Source organism: Clavispora lusitaniae (assembly GCF_014636115.1).
Source record: "Clavispora lusitaniae strain FDAARGOS_655 chromosome Unknown tig00000078_pilon, whole genome shotgun sequence".
Lineage (NCBI taxonomy): Eukaryota > Fungi > Ascomycota > Pichiomycetes > Serinales > Metschnikowiaceae > Clavispora > Clavispora lusitaniae.
Genome location: NW_027093977.1, coordinates 354,859 through 374,865, shown reverse-complemented (window position 1 = coordinate 374,865; position 20,007 = coordinate 354,859). Strand labels below are relative to the sequence as shown.

General features: G+C 43.6%; 8 protein-coding genes across 8 annotated transcripts; 3 read left to right on the top strand and 5 right to left on the bottom strand. All coding sequences in view use genetic code 12, as the record gives it.

Annotated features, from left to right (window-relative positions):
• Positions 1-47: 47 nt before the first annotated feature.
• On the bottom strand, positions 48-1,694 carry CAN1 (Lysine/arginine permease CAN1; the record flags this gene model as incomplete). The annotated part of the gene is made up of 1 exon (XM_002616643.1): positions 48-1,694. The coding sequence occupies one exon, from the start codon at positions 1,692-1,694 to the stop codon at positions 48-50; it is 1,647 nt and encodes a 548-aa protein (XP_002616689.1).
• A 1,080-nt stretch (positions 1,695-2,774) lies between these two features.
• Positions 2,775-4,106, bottom strand: SUN41 (putative glucosidase; the record flags this gene model as incomplete). The annotated part of the gene is made up of 1 exon (XM_002616644.1): positions 2,775-4,106. The coding sequence occupies one exon, from the start codon at positions 4,104-4,106 to the stop codon at positions 2,775-2,777; it is 1,332 nt and encodes a 443-aa protein (XP_002616690.1).
• Positions 4,107-5,683: 1,577 nt separating this feature from the next.
• On the top strand, positions 5,684-7,522 carry FOB63_002305 (RNA-binding snoRNP assembly protein; the record flags this gene model as incomplete). Its single annotated transcript, XM_002616645.1, has 1 exon — positions 5,684-7,522. One exon carries the CDS (start codon positions 5,684-5,686, stop codon positions 7,520-7,522), a length of 1,839 nt encoding a protein of 612 aa, XP_002616691.1.
• A 34-nt stretch (positions 7,523-7,556) lies between these two features.
• Positions 7,557-10,574, bottom strand: FOB63_002304 (mismatch repair ATPase; the record flags this gene model as incomplete). Its single annotated transcript, XM_002616647.2, has 1 exon — positions 7,557-10,574. The coding sequence occupies one exon, from the start codon at positions 10,572-10,574 to the stop codon at positions 7,557-7,559; it is 3,018 nt and encodes a 1,005-aa protein (XP_002616693.2).
• A 321-nt stretch (positions 10,575-10,895) lies between these two features.
• SET1 (histone methyltransferase) lies at positions 10,896-14,018 on the bottom strand (the record flags this gene model as incomplete). The annotated part of the gene is made up of 1 exon (XM_002616648.2): positions 10,896-14,018. One exon carries the CDS (start codon positions 14,016-14,018, stop codon positions 10,896-10,898), a length of 3,123 nt encoding a protein of 1,040 aa, XP_002616694.2.
• A 500-nt stretch (positions 14,019-14,518) lies between these two features.
• FOB63_002302 (uncharacterized protein) lies at positions 14,519-14,983 on the bottom strand (the record flags this gene model as incomplete). Its single annotated transcript, XM_002616651.1, has 1 exon — positions 14,519-14,983. The coding sequence occupies one exon, from the start codon at positions 14,981-14,983 to the stop codon at positions 14,519-14,521; it is 465 nt and encodes a 154-aa protein (XP_002616697.1).
• Positions 14,984-15,449: 466 nt separating this feature from the next.
• FOB63_002301 (origin recognition complex subunit 6) lies at positions 15,450-16,559 on the top strand (the record flags this gene model as incomplete). Its single annotated transcript, XM_002616652.2, has 1 exon — positions 15,450-16,559. One exon carries the CDS (start codon positions 15,450-15,452, stop codon positions 16,557-16,559), a length of 1,110 nt encoding a protein of 369 aa, XP_002616698.1.
• A 492-nt stretch (positions 16,560-17,051) lies between these two features.
• NMA111 (Nma111p) lies at positions 17,052-19,976 on the top strand (the record flags this gene model as incomplete). Its single annotated transcript, XM_002616653.2, has 1 exon — positions 17,052-19,976. The coding sequence occupies one exon, from the start codon at positions 17,052-17,054 to the stop codon at positions 19,974-19,976; it is 2,925 nt and encodes a 974-aa protein (XP_002616699.2).
• Between the last annotated feature and the right edge of the window lie 31 nt (positions 19,977-20,007).

Genomic DNA, 20,007 nt, shown 5'->3' with positions numbered 1-20,007 from the left:
TATATAACATTATTCACCTGTGATAATGTCTTAACAAACCCAATATGCTAAGACATAAATGCCCAAAACTTGCCCCACAAAGTAGTTGGAGCTTCGTCATCCCAAACCGCATCTTCAATTTCCCTCACACCAGTGTCGATGTCACATTCGTCCAATGGGAGCAAAATCGAGTTCCAAGAGAATGCATGCTTGGTAAAACCGTTAAAATAAAAGTGAGCACAAATCCAAGTGAAGGCAAACAAGATCACCGAAATGTATGCCGTGAAGAAGGATGATGCAGTGATCCCATAGAAACAAGAATAACCTTGCACAAAAACAAGAGCGAAGCCAAAGTAGAAACAGTAATATGAAACGTATGGCATCCATTTGGCCTTGTATGGCAAAGAGTCTCTGCTGATATCTCTAGACTTCAAGATTTGCACAAATCTCATATGAGAAAAGGAAATGTTGACCCATGCAATCAAACCAGAAACAGCTGTGATGTTCAACAACCAGTTGAAAACAGTGTTGCCACTGTTAGACAATACCATGTAACCTAAAGATCCAAAGGCGGCGGTGAACAAAACTGCAATGTATGGAATACCATGAACGGTTGTTCTCATGAAAAATTTTGGAGCAGCACCGGCTTGAGCCAAACCGTATAAAATTCTAGAGCCAGAATAAACGTTAGAATTACCAGCAGAGATAATAGCAATCAAAATGACAGCGTTAAAAATATCAGCCAAGGCTGGGGTACCCGAGTTTTTGATGGCAACAATAAATGGTGACGAGGCAGCAAAAGCAGAGTCGTCAGTCAATTTAGGGTCATTGTAAGGAATCAACAAGCCCATGAAGAACATACAACCGACGTAAAAGATCATGATACGCCAAATCACCTTCTTAATGGCAGATGGAACTGTCTTTCTTGGGTTGGCAGATTCACCACAAGAAATACCCACCAATTCAACACCTTGGAATGTGAACAAAGCTGAGATTAATGAGGACAACCAGGCTAAAAAGCGGTCAGTGTTCTTGTTGTGCACATACCCGGCACCGTCACCCCAAGCTCCAGGGTTTCTCCAGTATCTAAAACCAACAGGTCCAGTCTTGCCAGCTCCGCAAACCATACAAAGAGCGTAAATTAACCAGCCAACCACAGCAATGATCTTGACCGAGGCAATCCAAAATTCAAATTCACCGTAGAACTTGACGGGAAACATATTGGAAATCGTAATTAAAACGAAGAAAATGGTAATCCATGCAGCCAAAGGCACCTTGTGCGTCCAGTACTGGATAACCTGGCCAACAACAGAAATCTCAAGGGCAAAAGTGATAGCCCAAGAAAACCAGTAGTTCCATCCGTTAGCGACACCCAAAGCTGGAGAACAGAAACGGGCAGAGAACTGTGTAAAGGATCCAGACACGGGGATAAAAGTGGCCATTTCACCCAAAGCCTGAGTAACACCCCAAGCCAAAGTGGTAATGAAAAGGTATGCAATAAGGGCCAAAACAGGACCTGCTTGAAGAGCGTTTTTGGTAGAAATGAAAAGACCAGTACCAATGGTTCCTCCAAGAGCAATCATAGAAATGTGTCTGGCCTTCAAGTTTCTCTTCACCTCATTGTCACCTCCTTTGGAAATGATTGACAAGTCGTCTGTGTCTCTGACATACAGAACATCCTTTGGGGTTTCCACAGCTTTTTCGATATCAGACATAGCGATGAAGTTTTGCTCGTGTGCACCGAAACCTAAGGCGGCAATTTACCATACTTTATACTGAATGACAAATTTTCTTATCTTGGGCGTCTGCATCGAATGAATGATGCATACATGATTGTCTGCAGCTCGTGCGCGACCGAGCGAAAATCGCCCTAAACGCCGTTTGCTTTTGCTGCAGGGTGTACCGTTTTTCTCATTTCGCCGCTCGACAATGCCGTCTCATCGCTGCTACTTGCGCTTAGCTACAATTTTCTCCGCATTATTTTTGGTGCTCGATTACTACTGCCTTTAGCGTCAAGATGGAATATGCTGCTTTCTTATCTGAGATAAGATAACCGATTCTGGTTATAGACAACCCCCCAGCTACAGAAGGGAGGTCTTGCCCCCATTTTATTTCTAACTTCTCTTACTTAAGTCACCTGCGCATGCTCCCTTCATTGCACTTTCTTTTTTTTTTTTTTTCGTTCTGTATCTTTTTGTTATCTCTTGAACCAATTTTCTTGATTATTTTCTTCCTTTTTTTTAGTATTCTATGATCCATATCACTTGCCTGGACCCTCCGGAAATACTTGATAAAAATGTGGAACCAATTCTATTTCTAGCATCCGTACTTTTCTGACCCCTGAAAGCTATTGAAAATTGCCCTACGTTTTCCATTGGCCTATGGTCACGTGTGCTCAGTCGCTCACGGCTTTCTTGTGAAATTTTTTTTTCGCATGAATGCCGTATTAGATAGTCTGTGCGCCAAATAAATTTCTTTTTTACACCAAGTGCCGTTGCTTTTTTCTTCTCAATATTTTTTTCTCATCATTGGTGCGCAATTTATCCGATTCAGTATTCGGGTACTGCCGAGAAGAGCACTGCTTGCAATGTAGGTGTTTGCTCTGAGAAGTTACAACTTACTAGAAGTTACAACTTACTTGTAAGCCTAGTCACGCAACAAAATCGGTCACTTCCTCTTGACGTGACACTAGAGTGTACATAATTCATGGCTATACTACATGTAGCGTTCAAGCATAGTTACACTATCACACATTGCGCATTCAAACAAAATCTGGGTAATATATGAAAACAATCTTAATTGTAAAGAACGAATTGCGCTTGGCCAGAAGTGACAGCAACGGTACATCCATCGGATCCGTTACCGTTGTACGAGCCATTTTCGTAGACGCACTCACCGTTAACTGTACCGCCGTTATAAGAAGTGATCTTGACGTTAAAGTTAGCAGCATCGTAGTTATTTGGGTTTGGAATCAAAGAGAGGTAGCCAATTCCACCAGTGTATCCTGCACCAAAGTTCAATGGTGCCCAGTTGCCAATACCAGATCCAGCGCTACCCCAGGTGCAGCCGTCTTCCCAAGAAACACCAGCATTGTTAACGTAGTACTGAGCCGATGTCTTCTTGCCTTGCCATTGGAAATAGCTATCTTGGTCAACAGTAGTAAGAACAGTTGTTTGACCGGCCAGAGCCACGGTTGGGATGTCCATGTTTTCAGTACCAGGGTAGTCGGTTCTGCAGATTGCAACGTCCTGAGACAATTTGCTCACAACAACGGCTTTGTCAACACCCCATTCACACAAGTACTTGGAGTTAGGGTTAGATCTGTACAACTTGCCATTCTTACATTGCAAGCCACCGACCGAAACACCATTCGAAGGTTGGTTCGAAGGCCATTGGGTTTTGGACATACCAGATTGACAAGCGTAAGAACAGTAAGAGCCCTCTTTGCAAGAACCACCGGTAGAAGTGTCAGAGTTGTAAATACCGGACCAGCCACCGAAGCCCATGTGGTCAAGAGCAATAACACCTTGGCCAGATGGGAACTCATCACAAGAAAGAACACCGTCTTGGAACTCTTCCGTTGGATCTTGGTAGCTTTGCAAATCGCCGCTAATTCCGTTGGACGAGGAGGTGGTGTATGTACCAGTAGACTGCGAGCTTGATGCCACAGAAGAAGCACCGCCCTGAGAAGATGCTGCAGCGGAAGAGGCTTGCGCAGATGAAGCTTGTGCAGGGGAAGAGGCAGCAGCAGACGAGGCTTGTGCGGGGGAAGAGGCAGCAGCAGACGAGTATGCCACCGCCGAGGAGGCAGCAGCAGCGCTCGAAGCTTGGGCAGCGACAGAAGAGCTTGGCGTGAAAGTAAACTCCAATGTCGAAGTCGAGTCCACTGGAGCATCGTCAGTTCCAGTGGAAGTGGTCGTCTGAGTGGCAGAGACTTCGGAGCCTTGGCCATTGACCGTAACAGTCACATAGGCATATTCGTAAACGACCTCTCTCTTATGCTTGTGATGAAGATGAACCCTAGTAGAAGAGCAGTCATCGTCATCCCTCTTGCTCGCCGGAGCGGCAGCAGCAAGAGTGGACAATGCCACAAACACAGTAGCGAGTATATTCTGGCTGAATTTCATTACTAGACTGTGTTAGTATAATTTTCATACATGCGAATGCTGAGTATTAATTGCTTGATTCAGGTACACTTGTCTTGGGCTGTGCCTTGCAGGTAAATTCAAATGCGCGACCGTAAACAAAAGACACGGTGAGCGCGCACCAAATACACAACGCAGGAGCGCTAGTGTCAAAACACTCCTGTATACAACGTTCGGCTGGTCGAGGTCCCCCGTTTGGAATTCTGCTGGAAGCAAAAACGAAACAAGTAGCCGCCAAGGAGAAGCGAAAATGCTTCGGACCGCGACTGATGCAGTCACATCCAGCCCACCATTTTCGCGCCAAACACTGCAAAGCAGCCTAAGACAAATTTCAATTTCACCACACAGAAAACATTCTTGTCTCAGTACCGAAACCAGTGTAGATTTCGACGTAGAAAGCGTGTATCTGAAGTATAGAAAAAGAACAAGGGCAGACATGGGCCCGTTTGAAAACAACTTTGAAAACAAGCGTGCAAAGTGAAGAAAAGTGGAACAAAACACGTTCTTCTCATGAGGCAATAGAGTCAGTTAAATCAAATTTGAACATACCTTCAAGGTTTATCTAAGGAGCGTAATTGCACGGAGGCAGGGAAAAAGATAAAGGAATGACAGGTTAAACCGAAAAGTAGGGAACAGACGTTGAAGAGAAGAAAGAAAGAGAGATGATAAAAGGGGCGGAGACGAGAGATTTATGTTGTTTTTCTTGTGCGACGGATACGGGACAGAATCCAGCACGAAATAGCCGCGGCACTTGTAGCCCAGCATTGACGTCGCGCTACATACACTACGTACATGAAACTCTTTGGAAGCTTGTTACATGATTAGCTCATGTTATATTGCTGTTGGATGCTGGATGGAGCCGAATTCTTCGGGAAATCTAACCCACTGAATGAATAACTTCGTCATTCTTGTACGCTTGCTACTTCAGCCCGGCGATTGTAGCGCAAAGGAATTGCGCTAATAAGCGACCGGCACATAGCCAATGGTGACTACGGTATGGTGTTGATCAGACTTTTCAAAATATTGGCGGACAATGGTAGCTTCTCCTTGTTTTGAGACCAAAATGTTGCATTCAACCGCTATGTGTTGTCTCATTTCGTTGAATGGAGAAGAATGAGCTCTACTTTTCATTTTATTTTCTATACTCTTCTACAAACCGTGTAGTTGGTGACTCTGACATCGTAATGTAGTTTCGATACGCCTCGGTGATGCGGTCTGGAGCTATCCAAATTCAATAATCGGCAGGAGACCGACAAATTCTCCCCCTTCAAACCTTTTTTTTAGATTATTTCGCGGTGAGTTGTTAGTTGACAAAGATATGACGTCATGAAGGAGGTCGGCCTGAAATTCGATTTTTCTTATTAGAGGTTGTAGTGCCTTTGTCATTTTGAAGAACCATCAATCCTGATGGAAAGGGAAGAGAAAGCCACCAAATTCAATATCATAGAATTTGTGGATTGTAAAGACACCCGTACACCACGGCGCTTCTTACGAGGTGATGCGATGCTCATCTGATCTTGTACATCTTCTCATATCAAAACGGGAAGAGGATAGCTCACATGGATAACAGTCAAGAAATAAAGTTTCCATCGGGTTTGGAACTGGAATCAGATTTGGTAAAGCCCACCATGCCAACTAATGAACTTACACCGAACGAACAAGATCAGGCCATCTGTGGGGATGTGGAAACAACTAGTGAGAAAGTAACTGCGATTCAAACAATCCAGGGATCCGTACAAATTGGTGATTCTTCCTCCAAAGAGACTTTGAGTGCAGAACCAGTTGATACCGCACAGGAATCAGATGCAAATTCTGGCAATGAAGTTGAAAGTATCGCTAACGAGAATACACCTGGACATGATCATATGAAACGTGGACAGGACAACGTGAATGAAAATACGAATGATTTAACACCTATCACTAATGCAGAAGATAATTCGTCCCAAGATAAGGGAAACGATGAAGTCTCGGAAGAAGCACACGCAGGTAAAGTGAAAGATTTTCTTGAGGGTCAGACACAAGAGACGGTAGAGAAGTTTTCGGATGATGAAATCAGCTTGGATGATAGCAGTTCTGATTCAGATTCTGATAGTGTCTCTAGTCTGTCTGATTCTAGTCTGTCTGACTCCAGTCTGTCTGATTCCAGTGATTCATCCGACGATGAAGAGACGAACAATAATGAAGAGATCATTGACGAACTTGAGGAGGAAGAGGAAGGAAGCAGTGGTCCAATCTTGTCTAAAAATGAAGTTAGCGATGAAGCTGCACCAACTTTGCCTTCTGACTATAAAGTGGCTGAGAATGCACCTCTAGAACTTGTTGGAACTATTACATCCCTAGTTGAGAAGAATATCATCATCAAAGCTAATATTTCTGGCGAGTTTAGGGTCCTCAAAGAGAATAGTGTATTGTGTTTGGAAGACAGACAGGTCATTGGTCCCTTATTCGAGACTTTTGGTCGGTTGCAAGCACCTAATTATAGAATCAAGTTCAATACTGATGAAGAGTTTGAAAAGTTCAAGGACAAAAAAGGTGCCAAAGTGTTTTATGTGGTTCCAGACTCCCAATTTTTGTATACGGATGCAATCAAGAAAGCAAAAGGGACGGATGCCTCAAACTGCCATGATGAAGAACTTCCTGAAGAAGAACAAGAGTTCTCGGATGATGAGCAAGAATTAGCGGCTAAACAAGAGAAAAAGAAGAAGAAGAAGCAAAAACAAAGGAAAAATGACCAAGGAACTGGCGAACCTGCGAAGAAGAAACATCAAACGAATAGTGACCAAAAATTTGTTTCTTATGGATTTGCGTCAAATCTGACGCCAGCGACACTCCCATCAACGCCCCAGTATGGTGCACAGTACCACCATCATGGTACTTCTCCTCATGTAAAGCCATACGTTCAGTCTACAGAAAACGTTCTGAACCCATATGGTGTTCCAATAAACCAAGTACAACCCAATCCATACGGTCAACCATACCCATATCAGCAAGCACAAAACCAGTTCTATCCACAACCGGGATATTCAAATGCACCTCAGTATCAAAATATGCCCTATCAAAATGCTATGCAATTTCAGCAGCAGCCTCAATATCAACAGCATCAACAGGCTCTGCTGCAATTGCATGCCCAATTTCAACCGCAGACCTCGTTTCAACAACAGCAACAAATGCAATTACAGCATGCCCAGCTAACTCCCCTGTCGCTTCAGACACAGCATGCATCCCAGCCGTATTACGCTCAGTACCAACAACAAGGTACCAACCAAAGCAATTATTCCCAGGCGCAATGGGCCCAGGCAACTTCAGAACCCAGTGCATTACATCAATTGCAACAATTAGTTGCTAACCGTCTCACACAAAATCAGCATCAACAGGGCCAGGAGCCTCCTGGTAATTAGACACCAAATTTAAATAGAATTCGGGTTGCTTCGACTATCTTTTCGTAAAACCATTGTCGAGATGTATAAGTGCCCTGTTTGCATATTCTAACGCATATGACGGAAACCCAGCGAGTCGAGCTACCTCAAACGCGTAAGACCGGTCACTGATACCATCCTCTAATGCATAATCGAACAGAATGGTTGGAACAGATGTTTCCTGGTCTTTTTGTTCGACTATCTTTGTTTTGCGAAAACGTATACTCGATTGATCAACCTTATCTGCTTCCAATAGATCTTTGATTTCACGTCCAAAATGTGTCGCAAACAACGTACGACATTTATTCTTTTTCACAAGGGACATTAGAGTTGCGTAAGCGATAGCCAAACCTTCTTTACCACTTGTTCCCCGGCCAATCTCATCCACTATTGCAAGGGAGCGTGGTGTGGCATTCTTCAAGATATTACTAGTCTCGATCATTTCAACCATAAACGTACTCAAATCACTGTAAAGATCGTCAGCTGCACCAACACGGGTAAAAATACGATCCACTATTCCCATACTAACTTTAGAAGCGGGTACAAAAGAGCCTATCTGGGCAAGAATGGCAATAATGGCATTTTGGCGCAAAAAAGTACTCTTGCCTCCCATGTTTGGTCCTGAAATCACCCATACATTTTCTCTAGAATTGAGTCGAGTATCATTTGGATGAAACATTTGTCCATTTTCACGAAGACCTGCCTCTACGACAGCATGACGGCCCGCGACAATGTTTAAATTCGGAGATTTCACAAACAGTGGAGCTACGAAATCATTTTCTTCTGCAAGGACGGCGAACGAAGACGTGACATCCAAAAAGTCTGCACATCTGCTTGTGTGGCGTATTAAGCTAGTCTGTTCTAACACTTTCAGGCGTAGCCCATTAATGATTTCTTTCTCTAGGTTTTCAATGTCGTGAAGACAGCTTGATCGTTTGTCCTGAAGGTTTGCCCAACTTTGTGGTTTGTAAAGAAGCAGGGCCTTGCGCTTCTCGCGTACGTCATGCTCCGCAAACATTTTGCTTATTTCTTCCGTAAACTTGGGACGACACGAGATCTGAATCACGTTGAAGTATCGTCCACATTGGTCCTTTCGCATTACAGTTGCCTTAGGATCTAATAAGGTCACTGTTGTCCGAACATTATTAAGCAATGATTGTTCCTCTTGTTGCAAACTCTCTACCTCTGCGTGGAGGGAAAGAAGCCGAGGATCATGGTCTCTTCGAATAGCGAAAACGCACAGTTCCTCATTCGAGTAATTCTCGTCTTTTTTTGCATTCGCATATATCTCAATGTTTTCAGCTTCATTATCTTTACTCTCAATGTCAATACCTTCAGTGTGTTGACTGTGTTGATTGTGCATGTGCTCAATGTTCAATGTACCGAGAATCTCGTTTGCTATGTCAATAGGGACACGAAAATCGTTTAAAAACAGTTGCACGAGTTCGGCTTCCTGTTCGCTGAATGCTTTTCTGTGGTTCTCGAAGATATCCCGTATTTGGTTTAATTTGATCAAACCTTCGCCCACAGTCTGCAAATGAAGAGCAGGCAACCCCGTTCTCAAAGCCAAACGCTGCAATGCCCGTACAAAATCGCCAAGTCTAGCCAAAACTCCCCGCACCTCGAGTTGCAAGAGATGATGCCTTCGAAACAAACTCACGTACATTTGTCGGCGTCGAAGTTCATTGATATCAAGAATCGGCGACTTGATCCACTGTGTAAGTAGTCTAAAGCCTGAAGGCGTGGTAGTTCGCCGAATTGTCTGGAGTAAAGATCCCACTACCAGATGTGAGCCAAATGTAGTACGCGACGTAAGTTCTAGTGCATCTCGAGTACGTGAGTCCATATGAAGATATTTATCGCTAGCGTAATGGGTTGGCACGTCAAGCAGTAAATTTCGGTCAGGCAAATTGACTGACACGTATGAAAGGATCATGTTCACGGCTGCCTCCTCACGCACAGAGAAGGATTCAAGTGCCTTCCGTGCAGCTTGACGATCTGCCCGAAGTTGCAGTTTCAAATCACGATATGCGGTCTTGTGATAGCGCACGAAGTATTTGCGCAAATCTCCCATCTCCCCGATCCAAGACGCATCTGCATTACTGGGCAGGTACTCCTTTGGTAAGATAACTTCGCTGGGAGCTATACGCTTCAAGTCTCCTGCCAATTCGCCCATAGTGGTTTGCTGTACGTAAAAATCACCCACAGAGATGTCAATCCATGCAAGCCCGATGCTGAGCTCCAGATCGGGCAAAGATGCCATGTTAGGTGGAATGTAGATGGCAGCCAAATAGTTGTTTTGCGAATAGTTGAGAAATGACTCATCTACTAGCGTCCCTGGTGTGACGATTCTTGATACTCGACGATGCAAGAGCGCATCCGCAGCGCCCGGATATTGGTCCACTATGGCGACATTAAGCCGAAGCTCGTGCACCAAAACCCGCACAAATTTCTGAAGCTGGCTCACAGGAAAGCCCGCCATTGGCACTGTGTGGTTTGATGTACGTCGAAGAGCCACTTTGATACCTAATTTTGGTGCGATATTGGTGGCCTGTTCGAAGTAAAGCTCGTAGAAACTTCCAACTTGAACAAGACAGACACAGCCTTTGTTGGCATCAATGAGCTTGCGCATCGCCGCAAGCAATGGTGTCAATGCATTTTTCTTTGTTTTGCCTCCACGATCCCAGCTTGGTGGACCAGTTGGGAATGATGTTGAGTCGAGTGAGTCCACATTTGAACTTCGAGCGTCCGATAAATCATTTTCTGCGTCTGGCTCGTGGGTTGCTTCCTTCTTTAAGCCTTTGTCGGGTTGCTTCCTTCGGTCTTCGAGAGACTCAGAGATGAAACTCCTCACGCTATTCTCCTCCGGCCCTTGTCTAATGCTTAGACACTTCTCATCGCAAGCTGAGGTCGCTCTGATCGGTCTCAGAGCAGCCCGAGCCAATTGATGTAATGCAGAGGCGTGAAATCGCCTAAGAAAGAAAGGCTTCACCCGTCGAAGCATGACTGTAGGAGTACTTAGAATTCTGACCATCTGCTTACGCGTCGCATCACTATAATGCGAATGCGCGTATACTACACCGGTTAAAGATGGTTTTAAACCTAGAATACCGGTATTCTCTAAGTAATCAACCGCTGACTGAGCTTAAGTCCAAGTTGCTACTCAGAAGGATGGTGGACAAATTATTGGAAGTACTAAAAGTCGTCAATTGTACTACGGCCTGGACTGTATGGAAATGAGATCATGCATTGTGACACATTTCTCTTTAAAGCTTCCACGATTCATCTGACGTTTGTCATAATATTTATATTACCGCATTAAATTATACTTCTTCCCCATATAGATTTTCAAGGCCTAATTCAAATAGCCTTTACATCCCGGTGCTCCACAGAGACAGCGAATTCTCTCAGCATCGTTCGTTTCTCTTTCAAACTTATAATCGTAAGTAAGTTCTTCATTCGCTTCAATGTCACGCAATGCATATATGACGATTCTCTTCTTACCATCCACCTTGATGATTTTAGCTGTACAACTTGGATTGCAACAATGGTTAATAAATCTAGCAATCCCTCCCTTCTTTGTAGCATCAATCACTGTATTTTCATCAATACGGAAGAGATACGACGACCCAATGCCCGTGCGCAAATAACTCTTTTCTCTGTGCTCAGCCACTTGCTGACGGATGCTTTCTCCCACATACTCGATAATCATTTCCTTTGCCGCAATTGGTTCCAATGCATAAAGTCCCCAGTTATGAATAGCAGAACGCGCGTATGAAACTGGCTTCTTTCGTTTTGTTAAAGCATTGAGATTCAAAATATCAGATTCCGTACTCAAAATTTGCTTTTGGGCACTGATATCTGCGGCAAACCGTCTATTATTAGCTCTGTTGACACGAGAACTTTGCAAGCTATTACCGCCCGCGGATCCGACTCCATTAGCGCTATTGGTTTCCTTGGAATCATGTTGGACGGTTTCTAGTGGTTTGTGAATCTTGCGTCGGTGAGGTAAGTATTCAATCTTGTCAGCATCAGCGATTTTCCTGAAGCCCTGACTCTTAAAGGATCCGCTAGCACATTCCAAGTGTTCACTCAACAAACCCATGGCTTCTTCTTCATTATCCACCTCGGATGAGCGAGATTGTAAAACCATTTGCCTTTGCTTCCAGGCCCAATATTCAGGATGTTTAACAGTTGCAGGTTCCACTGAGGACAAGATCTCGCGAGCAAACTGGAGGTCCTCATCGTCCCTGAGAACTTCCTGCAATCTCTGTAAGTCATAGACACGGCCAGCCTGAGGCTCAATTTCTTCGAACACAGTTTGCGGAAGCTCGTTTGCAATAGGTTCGTACATCATGTCAAGCTCGCTCTTGGGCTCAGCAACATTATCTTCAGCCACCTTGCCCTCCTCTGGTTCTTCTTGTCCGTCCTCCAGCATTTCTTCATCGGAATATTCATTGTACAAAAAGCTTTCTCTAAGCTTTGAACGCTTGTAACTCACATTTTCTTCATCATTAAACCTATCGGCTTCCCTCTTTGTTGCTGGAACAGGAGTAGCAGATCTACTTGAGTCTTCCTCGTCTGAATCATCAGATTCACGGTCATCATAATTAAGCGCATGCTGCATCGGAAAAAGATTCCGCTTCCGCTTCCTATCACTTGTGTCGGAACCATGTTTCTTTGTGAAACTAGGAAGATGCAATACATGATTTTGTGTATCTTGTAACTTGCTCTTCCCATTCAAAAATGAATAGGTATCTTTCATTTGCGTGCTCTTGTTGTGCAGCTGCAACTGCTCCTTCTTGATTTCCTTTTGTTTCTCCTTTTCCTTCAACTCATTAACCACCTCAGGATAATGGTCATGGCTAAGTAGGTCAAGAACTTCCGGTGCAATTATACGCTCTCGAATATCCTTGCTTAAGTACGCCTGAAGTTCTTTTATCAACATGTTGACTGTCTCATCCACAACATCGTGTCCTTTTGTATCGGATGATTTAGACACCTTAACATTCTCATCACCAACAAACTTCTCAGGTACACAGAGCTCCATGTACATTGTATACTCAAAGAAGCGAACACCATCCTCGTTATAAAAACATCGTTCACATTCCTTCAAAGTATTAAATACGACAAAAAAACCTGTTTTGTCGAGCAATACACGCGTCCAGTCATACTTCATTAGCTTTTTCTTTACCTCTTGTGACGATATCTTTTTCGTAGGAACGTACTTGTCATTGATGTAGATGAATGGTCTGTCTTTGACATACTTCGTAAGGTCTTGAGGGAGAAAAATGCCTTTGATCACCTTGTTCCTGTGTTTTATAGACATAGTGGTGGTGTTAAGTTTTGAAACGGGTGGGTCGTTGGGCTGTTTTTCCTCTCTAGGCTTCTGTTTCTCATCGTCAATCTCTTTTTGCTTTTTTTGCTTTTGAAGCAACTTTTCCTCCTTTTCTCTCTTTAGTCTTTCAAGCCTTAGCCGCTCTTGCGCAATGTGAACTTTTGAGTTCAATAGTTTCTCTTCATTATCATTTAAAGCGACCTTTAAATCTACTCCATCAATTTTCGGAGCCTCTGCTTTGACCGCTCTGAGCAAATTTTTAGCACTTCGCAGTGCTTTCTCTAAAGATCCTTGGAAAGAGAAGGTAGCAATTCCCAAAGGAGCAGCATTAATGGGATCATTAATAAATTTCACATTCTTAATAGTGTCTCCAAATGATTCGAAAAAGCTCACGAAGTATGTTTCATTGATGGAAGTAGGAAGATCCCATACCACCAATTCAGTCAGCGGCGGCTGTCTTAAGGAGTTCTTGTCATAAAGGAATCGTGGTTGTGGTAAATGTTTGAATGGAACCTTCTTGGACGCTTTGTTAGGCTTGGTGAGGTAGTTTTGAATACCCAACTTGATACGGGGATCTGATGGCGGTTTCTCTGATGAGATCTCAGATTGAAAGCGTAGCTTGCGGTGTTTCGATTTGCGTTCTGCTTTGGATAGCGATTTATCACATTCTGGATCGTATAGTACACGGTAATTCTTCAGTGAGTCTGCCTTAGTAGCCGCGTACCTTGTATCAAGATACAGTTTGTGGTGCATCTGGATATCGAACTTTTCGTCTGCTATGTTCTTCCCCGAGAGAATATCAGTACCATTTGGTAACAATGCCTTAGAGTTATCGGGTAGCCTCGTGCTTTCTGTGCCACGGGTTATTGACAGGATAGGTGTTGTCATTGCCGTATCTGGATCTTTCAGAAAACTTCGAGACGCCAGTGAATTGGAGTCCGCTGGAGAATGGAGATTCAGCGAAGGTGCCAGTCCATCGAGATCTTTGGACGAAAAACGTAAGTCCGCCGTCTTAGCATGAGCATCATTTGCAGTGTATCGCTCGGTTTCATAGTTCAGACGGTAACGCGAGTATGATTTATGGCCGCCCAGGTAACCACCTGACAGAAACTTCTTCTGTCGATATCGGTTGTAGGACATGAGACACTGTTGTGATTACGAATGTCGAAAGGGAATGAAGAAGATTGACAAAATGAAACTAGCAAGACTGACTCACAGACAGATATAACCCTTCAAGCCCAAGTACCTCTCGAATTCAAGTGGATAATACTCGGAAAAGGTGGATGGTTTTAGTTTAGCGCACAACGAGGAAACGCACATTTCGCATACTACATGCCGTGCACATAGAATTCTAGTTGAGATGATAATGAAAAAGACGAAATATATCAGTGAAAACATGATATGCTCTTCATGGTAGATTGGGACAATTGATGACTGCTGTTCATGTGTAATAACCCGCTTGATTGAAAATTATGCAAGTCGTTGCTACAAACTTTAGTTCACTCCTAGTCCTACCACGATTTCAACAATGAAGCGGGATTACTTTTACTTCTAGTCTTTAAATCATTTACAATCTAACTTTTTCTTCTCTTATGATCTCTGGTTAACTCTTTCTCCTTGCATTATGCTATAAGTATACCCTACTTGGTTCTGATGTGCTTCAAAGGACCCGCAGAGTGAAAAAAGTTCATGGCGTATTCCTTCTTTCTAAAGTGTCTCTGGTTAGGTTCCTTAACATAGTAAGACCAGCCCTGGCCCTCAGCAAATCTGATGGCAGCCTCCTTGTTGTCGAATTTCATGATGGTTCCTTGCATGTAGTCACCACTGGACTGGTAACCAATCAAATCATTTTCCCAACGGTGGGCACCTCCCAAAACATCCCAGTCCAACTTCCAAAAGTGGCCATTGTGGTGTCCTGATTGTGTTGCTGGCTTGGCCTCTTGGTAAATTCTAACCACACGAGACGTAGTCATTTCCTTTGGAGCGCCAGAAACAAGCTCATTTTGCTTGACTGGAACATCTCCGAATGCCACATCCTTTTGTCTGAGTGCGGTGAAACTGCTGAGTTGGCGCGTAGAGGCTCTGACTATGTTTCTCGTCAACATTTGCGGAATATTTGGATGGAGCGCCGTTTTCTAATCTTTCCCTTTACCTTTACTTTTACTCTGGTTGGCCAGTGCGGGTAGTGTGCACACCGCGAATGCACGGGTTTAGCTTAGGTAGTGGCTTTACAGTGGTCATAGGTCTAATGTATTCACAGGCATTTGAACAGTGATTTTTCCGATATTACGGGAATAAAATCTTAAAGACGACCCAAGATTCCGATTCAGCGCTGTTTATATACTGTTTCCGTTTTGTTCCACAAATGTCCGGTTTGTTTGCTCAGCCTAATACTCATTCGCGTTTTCTCGCATGAACCTCATTTACTAACCGTTAATCTTGTCGAACAAGCCTCCGGTACTTCTAACATAAATTGGTCTTATACCGTAATAAGATTCGTTTCATTGCCACTATTGTGTGTTTGGGTCTCTTATTTGGTTCCATTTCTTCCCTGTGGGTTTAAAATACATCATGAACAAGCAGCAGTTGAGCCAGTCACTCAAAGACATTCTTCCCACTTACCTGGGAGAGTATCCAGCACAATTGGTGTCTTATATTGAATCTTTATACCATCTCAGTTTGCAAAAATTGCCCGTACTTCCGAATAAGGCGGATGTGGCACGTTTCCATCTTTGTACATACTTGGCGGTGGAACGATGCCAGGACCGTTTCAACTTACCTGATCCGCTGCAACAACGAATTCCGCTCCAGCCTAGACATGTTGAAAAGCTTTTGGACGATCTACAGGACAAAGTTGTGGGAGGAATCAACTCTCCTCATACTACACCCAGGAAGAGACCTTACACCCCAGTCTCGCTGCCTAACAAGAGATTGGCTCAACCTAAGGTAGGTTCACCCCTAAAAAAACTCCAGGCGTTGGCTGAGGAGTCCACCGAAGCAAAGATATCTGAACTACGAAACGCTGACTCGCCCTTCAATCCAATTGAAAAGAAAGGCCTGAACCCCAAGAGTCCATTTCGCACGCCACGCAAATCACCATCCAAATCGGGTCTTTCTTCTCCAACAGCTGCTTCGCCGGGTACTCCAAGATATATTCGGCACTTGACTATTGCTGACTTTATATCGTTTGCCAACAACTTCTACATACCTGCAAGCATCACGCCGCAGATTGTCGAATGTTTCACGGCGGAGAAACACAAATTTGCCAAAAAGAATGAATGGCTCTTAGCATGCGGGCTTATATATGTCGCATATGTGCGTATAAACCATAAGCTTCTTGACTCAACGATAGGGAAGAAAACAGAGCTTCAAGATCAACTTTTTCAATACCAGAAAGGTGGACTTATGAAATGGAACATGGTAATGTGGCTCAACATCATTGAGGAGTCTGTACGAGGAGAACCGTGGGTAGTTGACTTAGAATTGAAGTATGTGCATAACGATTGGTCTGTCGAAGATACATCTCGAGAACGTGAGGTCCAGGCCAAGTTAGGGCGGGGTTGGGAACTCTATGAAAGTTTAGGTTCTATGATCACTCCTTCTGTGATGTTTGACAAACCATCTCAAGAGAGTTATTATAATACATGGACGTCGCGGTTGCTTGAGAAGCTCTCGGCTTGAATTGTCAACGGGACCTTCGGAAAGATATATTGAGCCATCTCTCTTGTCAGACAGCTTTTCTATGGACTCAAAGATAAAATATTATAGCGTTTTGGGCAATAATGCATGTGGTAAAAATACATACTTGACTTAATGATGAATAATACAATCCTGATAGAGGTGACCTGAAAATTTAAGATACCAAACATTTCGTTTGGCTTCAAGTAGCGAAATAAATTGAAAGGATAGACATGAGGCTAATGGCAATCAATTCGAGAGTTCATATTAATATTTTTCCCCGGATATAGCAGCTACTTTAGTATTGTATATATTAAAACAAATATCTATCTTTTGTTTAGTCTAAAACCTGGCAAAACTGGGGCCTACATTATCTAGCTATGGCCATACGTTTGATCTATGTGCAGTCCATGAATTTTTCAGTTCCTGTGATGTACTACTCAATCCATCGCTACCTACATAGAACGCAACTTCTCCAGTACTTTTCTTTTTTTCATGCACGATCTCAAGAGAAAAGCGTCCAACGGAACAGCTGAACGTGCAGCAAAAAAGCAGGCTGTTCTCTCTGATAGCGATTCTGAATATGCTTCTGATGGCACTTATCCAGTTTTCGACGTTCCGGGTGCCAACAATTCGAGCCGATGGAGTGAAACCATCACAAACGTTATCAAGAGCGTTGTATCTGTGCACTTCACGAATATCACGAACTTCGATACAGAATTGTGCCTCACAAGTGAAGCCACAGGTTTTGTTGTCGATGCACAAAGAGGTATCATTTTGACGAATCGTCATGTGGTGGGGCCAGGACCTTTTTCTGGTTACGCTGTGTTCGACAACCACGAAGAGGCGGTAGTCAAGCCCATCTACAGAGATCCAATCCATGATTTCGGCTTTTTGCAATTTGACACGAAAGAGATCAAACACATGTCGATTTCGGAGCTTGAGCTTCGGCCCGATTTGGCTAAAGTCGGCACTGAGATTCGTGTCGTGGGTAATGATGCTGGCGAGAAGCTTTCTATTTTGGCTGGCTTCATCTCGCGTTTGGATAGAAACGCTCCCTTCTACGGTGCCTTGACATATAATGACTTCAACACTGAGTATATCCAAGCTGCAGCAAGCGCTTCTGGTGGATCTTCAGGATCGCCTGTTGTCAACGAATATGGTCAAGCTGTGGCTTTGCAAGCCGGTGGATCTACGGAGGCTTCAACTGACTTCTTTCTTCCCGTTTCTAGACCCCTCAGGGCGTTGAGATGCATCCAAAGCGCTCAAACTATCACTAGAGGTGATATCCAAGTGGAATGGATGTTGCGTCCTTTCGAAGAATGCAGAAGGCTTGGATTGACTCCTGAGGCTGAAACAAAGGCCAGAGAGCTTTTTCCTGACAAGTCTGGCTTGTTAGTGGTTGATCTCGTTTTGCCAGAGGGACCTGCGCATGAGTTGATTAAAGAAGGTGACACTTTAATTTCCATTAATGGCGAACCTATTTCAACCTTTATTAAGGTTGACGAGATTTTGGATGAAAACGTTGGTAAAACTTTAGAGTTCGTGGTACAAAGAGGCGGTAGTGAGTTGAAAATAGACATCACAGTTGGTGATTTGCATGCAATTACCCCAAATCGCTTTGTGGATGTCGCTGGAGCATCTTTCAACGATCTTTCTTATCAATTAGCAAGATGTTATGGTATTCCGGTGAAAGGTGTCTTCATCAACGATGCTTCAGGTACTTTTGATTTCTCTATGCACGATAAGAGTGGATGGTTGTTAGACAAGATTGACGATAAGCCAACACCCAATTTGGATGCTTTCATTGAAGTGATGAAAGGAATTCCTGACCGCCAAAAGGTCACTATTACGTACCGTCACTTGTCGGACTTGCATACCAAAAACCTTCATGTTGCCTATATTGAGAGACATTGGCAATCTGAGTTCCGTATTGCTACTAGAAATGATGAGACAGGTCTTTGGGACTTTAAATCTTTACAAGATAAACCTTTAGAACCCTTGCCCATCAAGCCATGTCATGCTAAGTTTGTTGACATTCCTATTCCTCTGGAGAAGAAAAAAGGATGTGCGTCACTCTCAAGATCATTTGTTCAAGTTAGAACTTTCTGTCCAATTCCTGTGGACAGTTTTCCATATAGAAAGGACACAGGATATGGTGTTGTTATTGATGCTGAAAATGGATATGTTTTAGTATCCCGCAGATTCGTACCTAACGATGTTTGTGACATATACCTCATTTTCGCCGAATCTATGGACATTCCAGGAAAGGTGGTGTTTTTGCACCCAAACTTGAACTATGCCATTGTTAAGTACGATGCCTCTCTCGTTTTGGCTGATATAAAGACCCCAAGATTCGCAGCTACACCGTTGAAACGTGGAGAAAAGAGCTTTTTCGTTGGGTATAACTACCGCTACAGAATTGTCACAGATGATGTGGCAGTCAGTTCGGTTGCTTCACTCAATGTGATGGCAAATACTGCCAATCCAAGATACAGAGGAACCAACCTTGAATGCATTTTGCTTGATAGTAAGATTGCACAGGAGTGTGATACCGGAGTTTTGGTTGACGATGATGGCACTTTGCGTGCATTTTGGTTAACTTACTTCGGTGAACAATCAGAGAACTTGTCCAATGTTATGTACAGAATGGCCTTGGATGTGACAGACATACACAATATCATCGAATTGCTCAAAAGAAATGAAATTCCTCAAGACTTGCGCTTATTGGAGGCGGAGTTTACCGCCATGACACTTTTCCTGGGCAGAACTAGAGGCGTCCCACAGGAATGGATCGACCGTTTCGAAAAGGAAAGTTATGATGAAGTTAAGCTCCTTACTGTCTACAGAGTCTGGGCCCCTAGACAAGGTGCGGAACGTTGCCCATTAAAGTTTTCCGACATCGTTTTGACTGTCAATGACAAGTTGGTAACAAGTATGAGAGATTTGGAGCCAATGTACACAAGCAAGGAGTTGAAGTTCAAGATTGTGCGGGAGATGCAAGTGATGGACTTGGTTGTTCCAACAGTGGAAACAACCAGCATGAACACTAGTCGAGTGGTGTTTTGGTGTGGTGCTTTGCTTCAGGAACCCCACCAATCTGTCCGTCAACTCATGGAGAAAATTCCATCAGAAGTGTATGTTGCCCGTAAGAGTGCTGGTGGCCCAATGACTCAATATGGTATTTCAAACAGTGTCTTCATAACGCACGTGAATGACCAAGAGACGCCAGATTTGGAGACTTTTGTGAAAATCACGAATGACATTCCAGACAACACTTATGTTAAATTAGGGCTTGTCTCGTATGATCATGTACCCGGTGCTGTTTCGATCAAGATGAATTACCATTATTTCCCAACCCAGGAACTTAAAAAAGGCGCAGATGGATCATGGCACGAGATTGAACACACCAAGGAATAGGTTATGATAGACTAGAAATGTACGTAGTCAA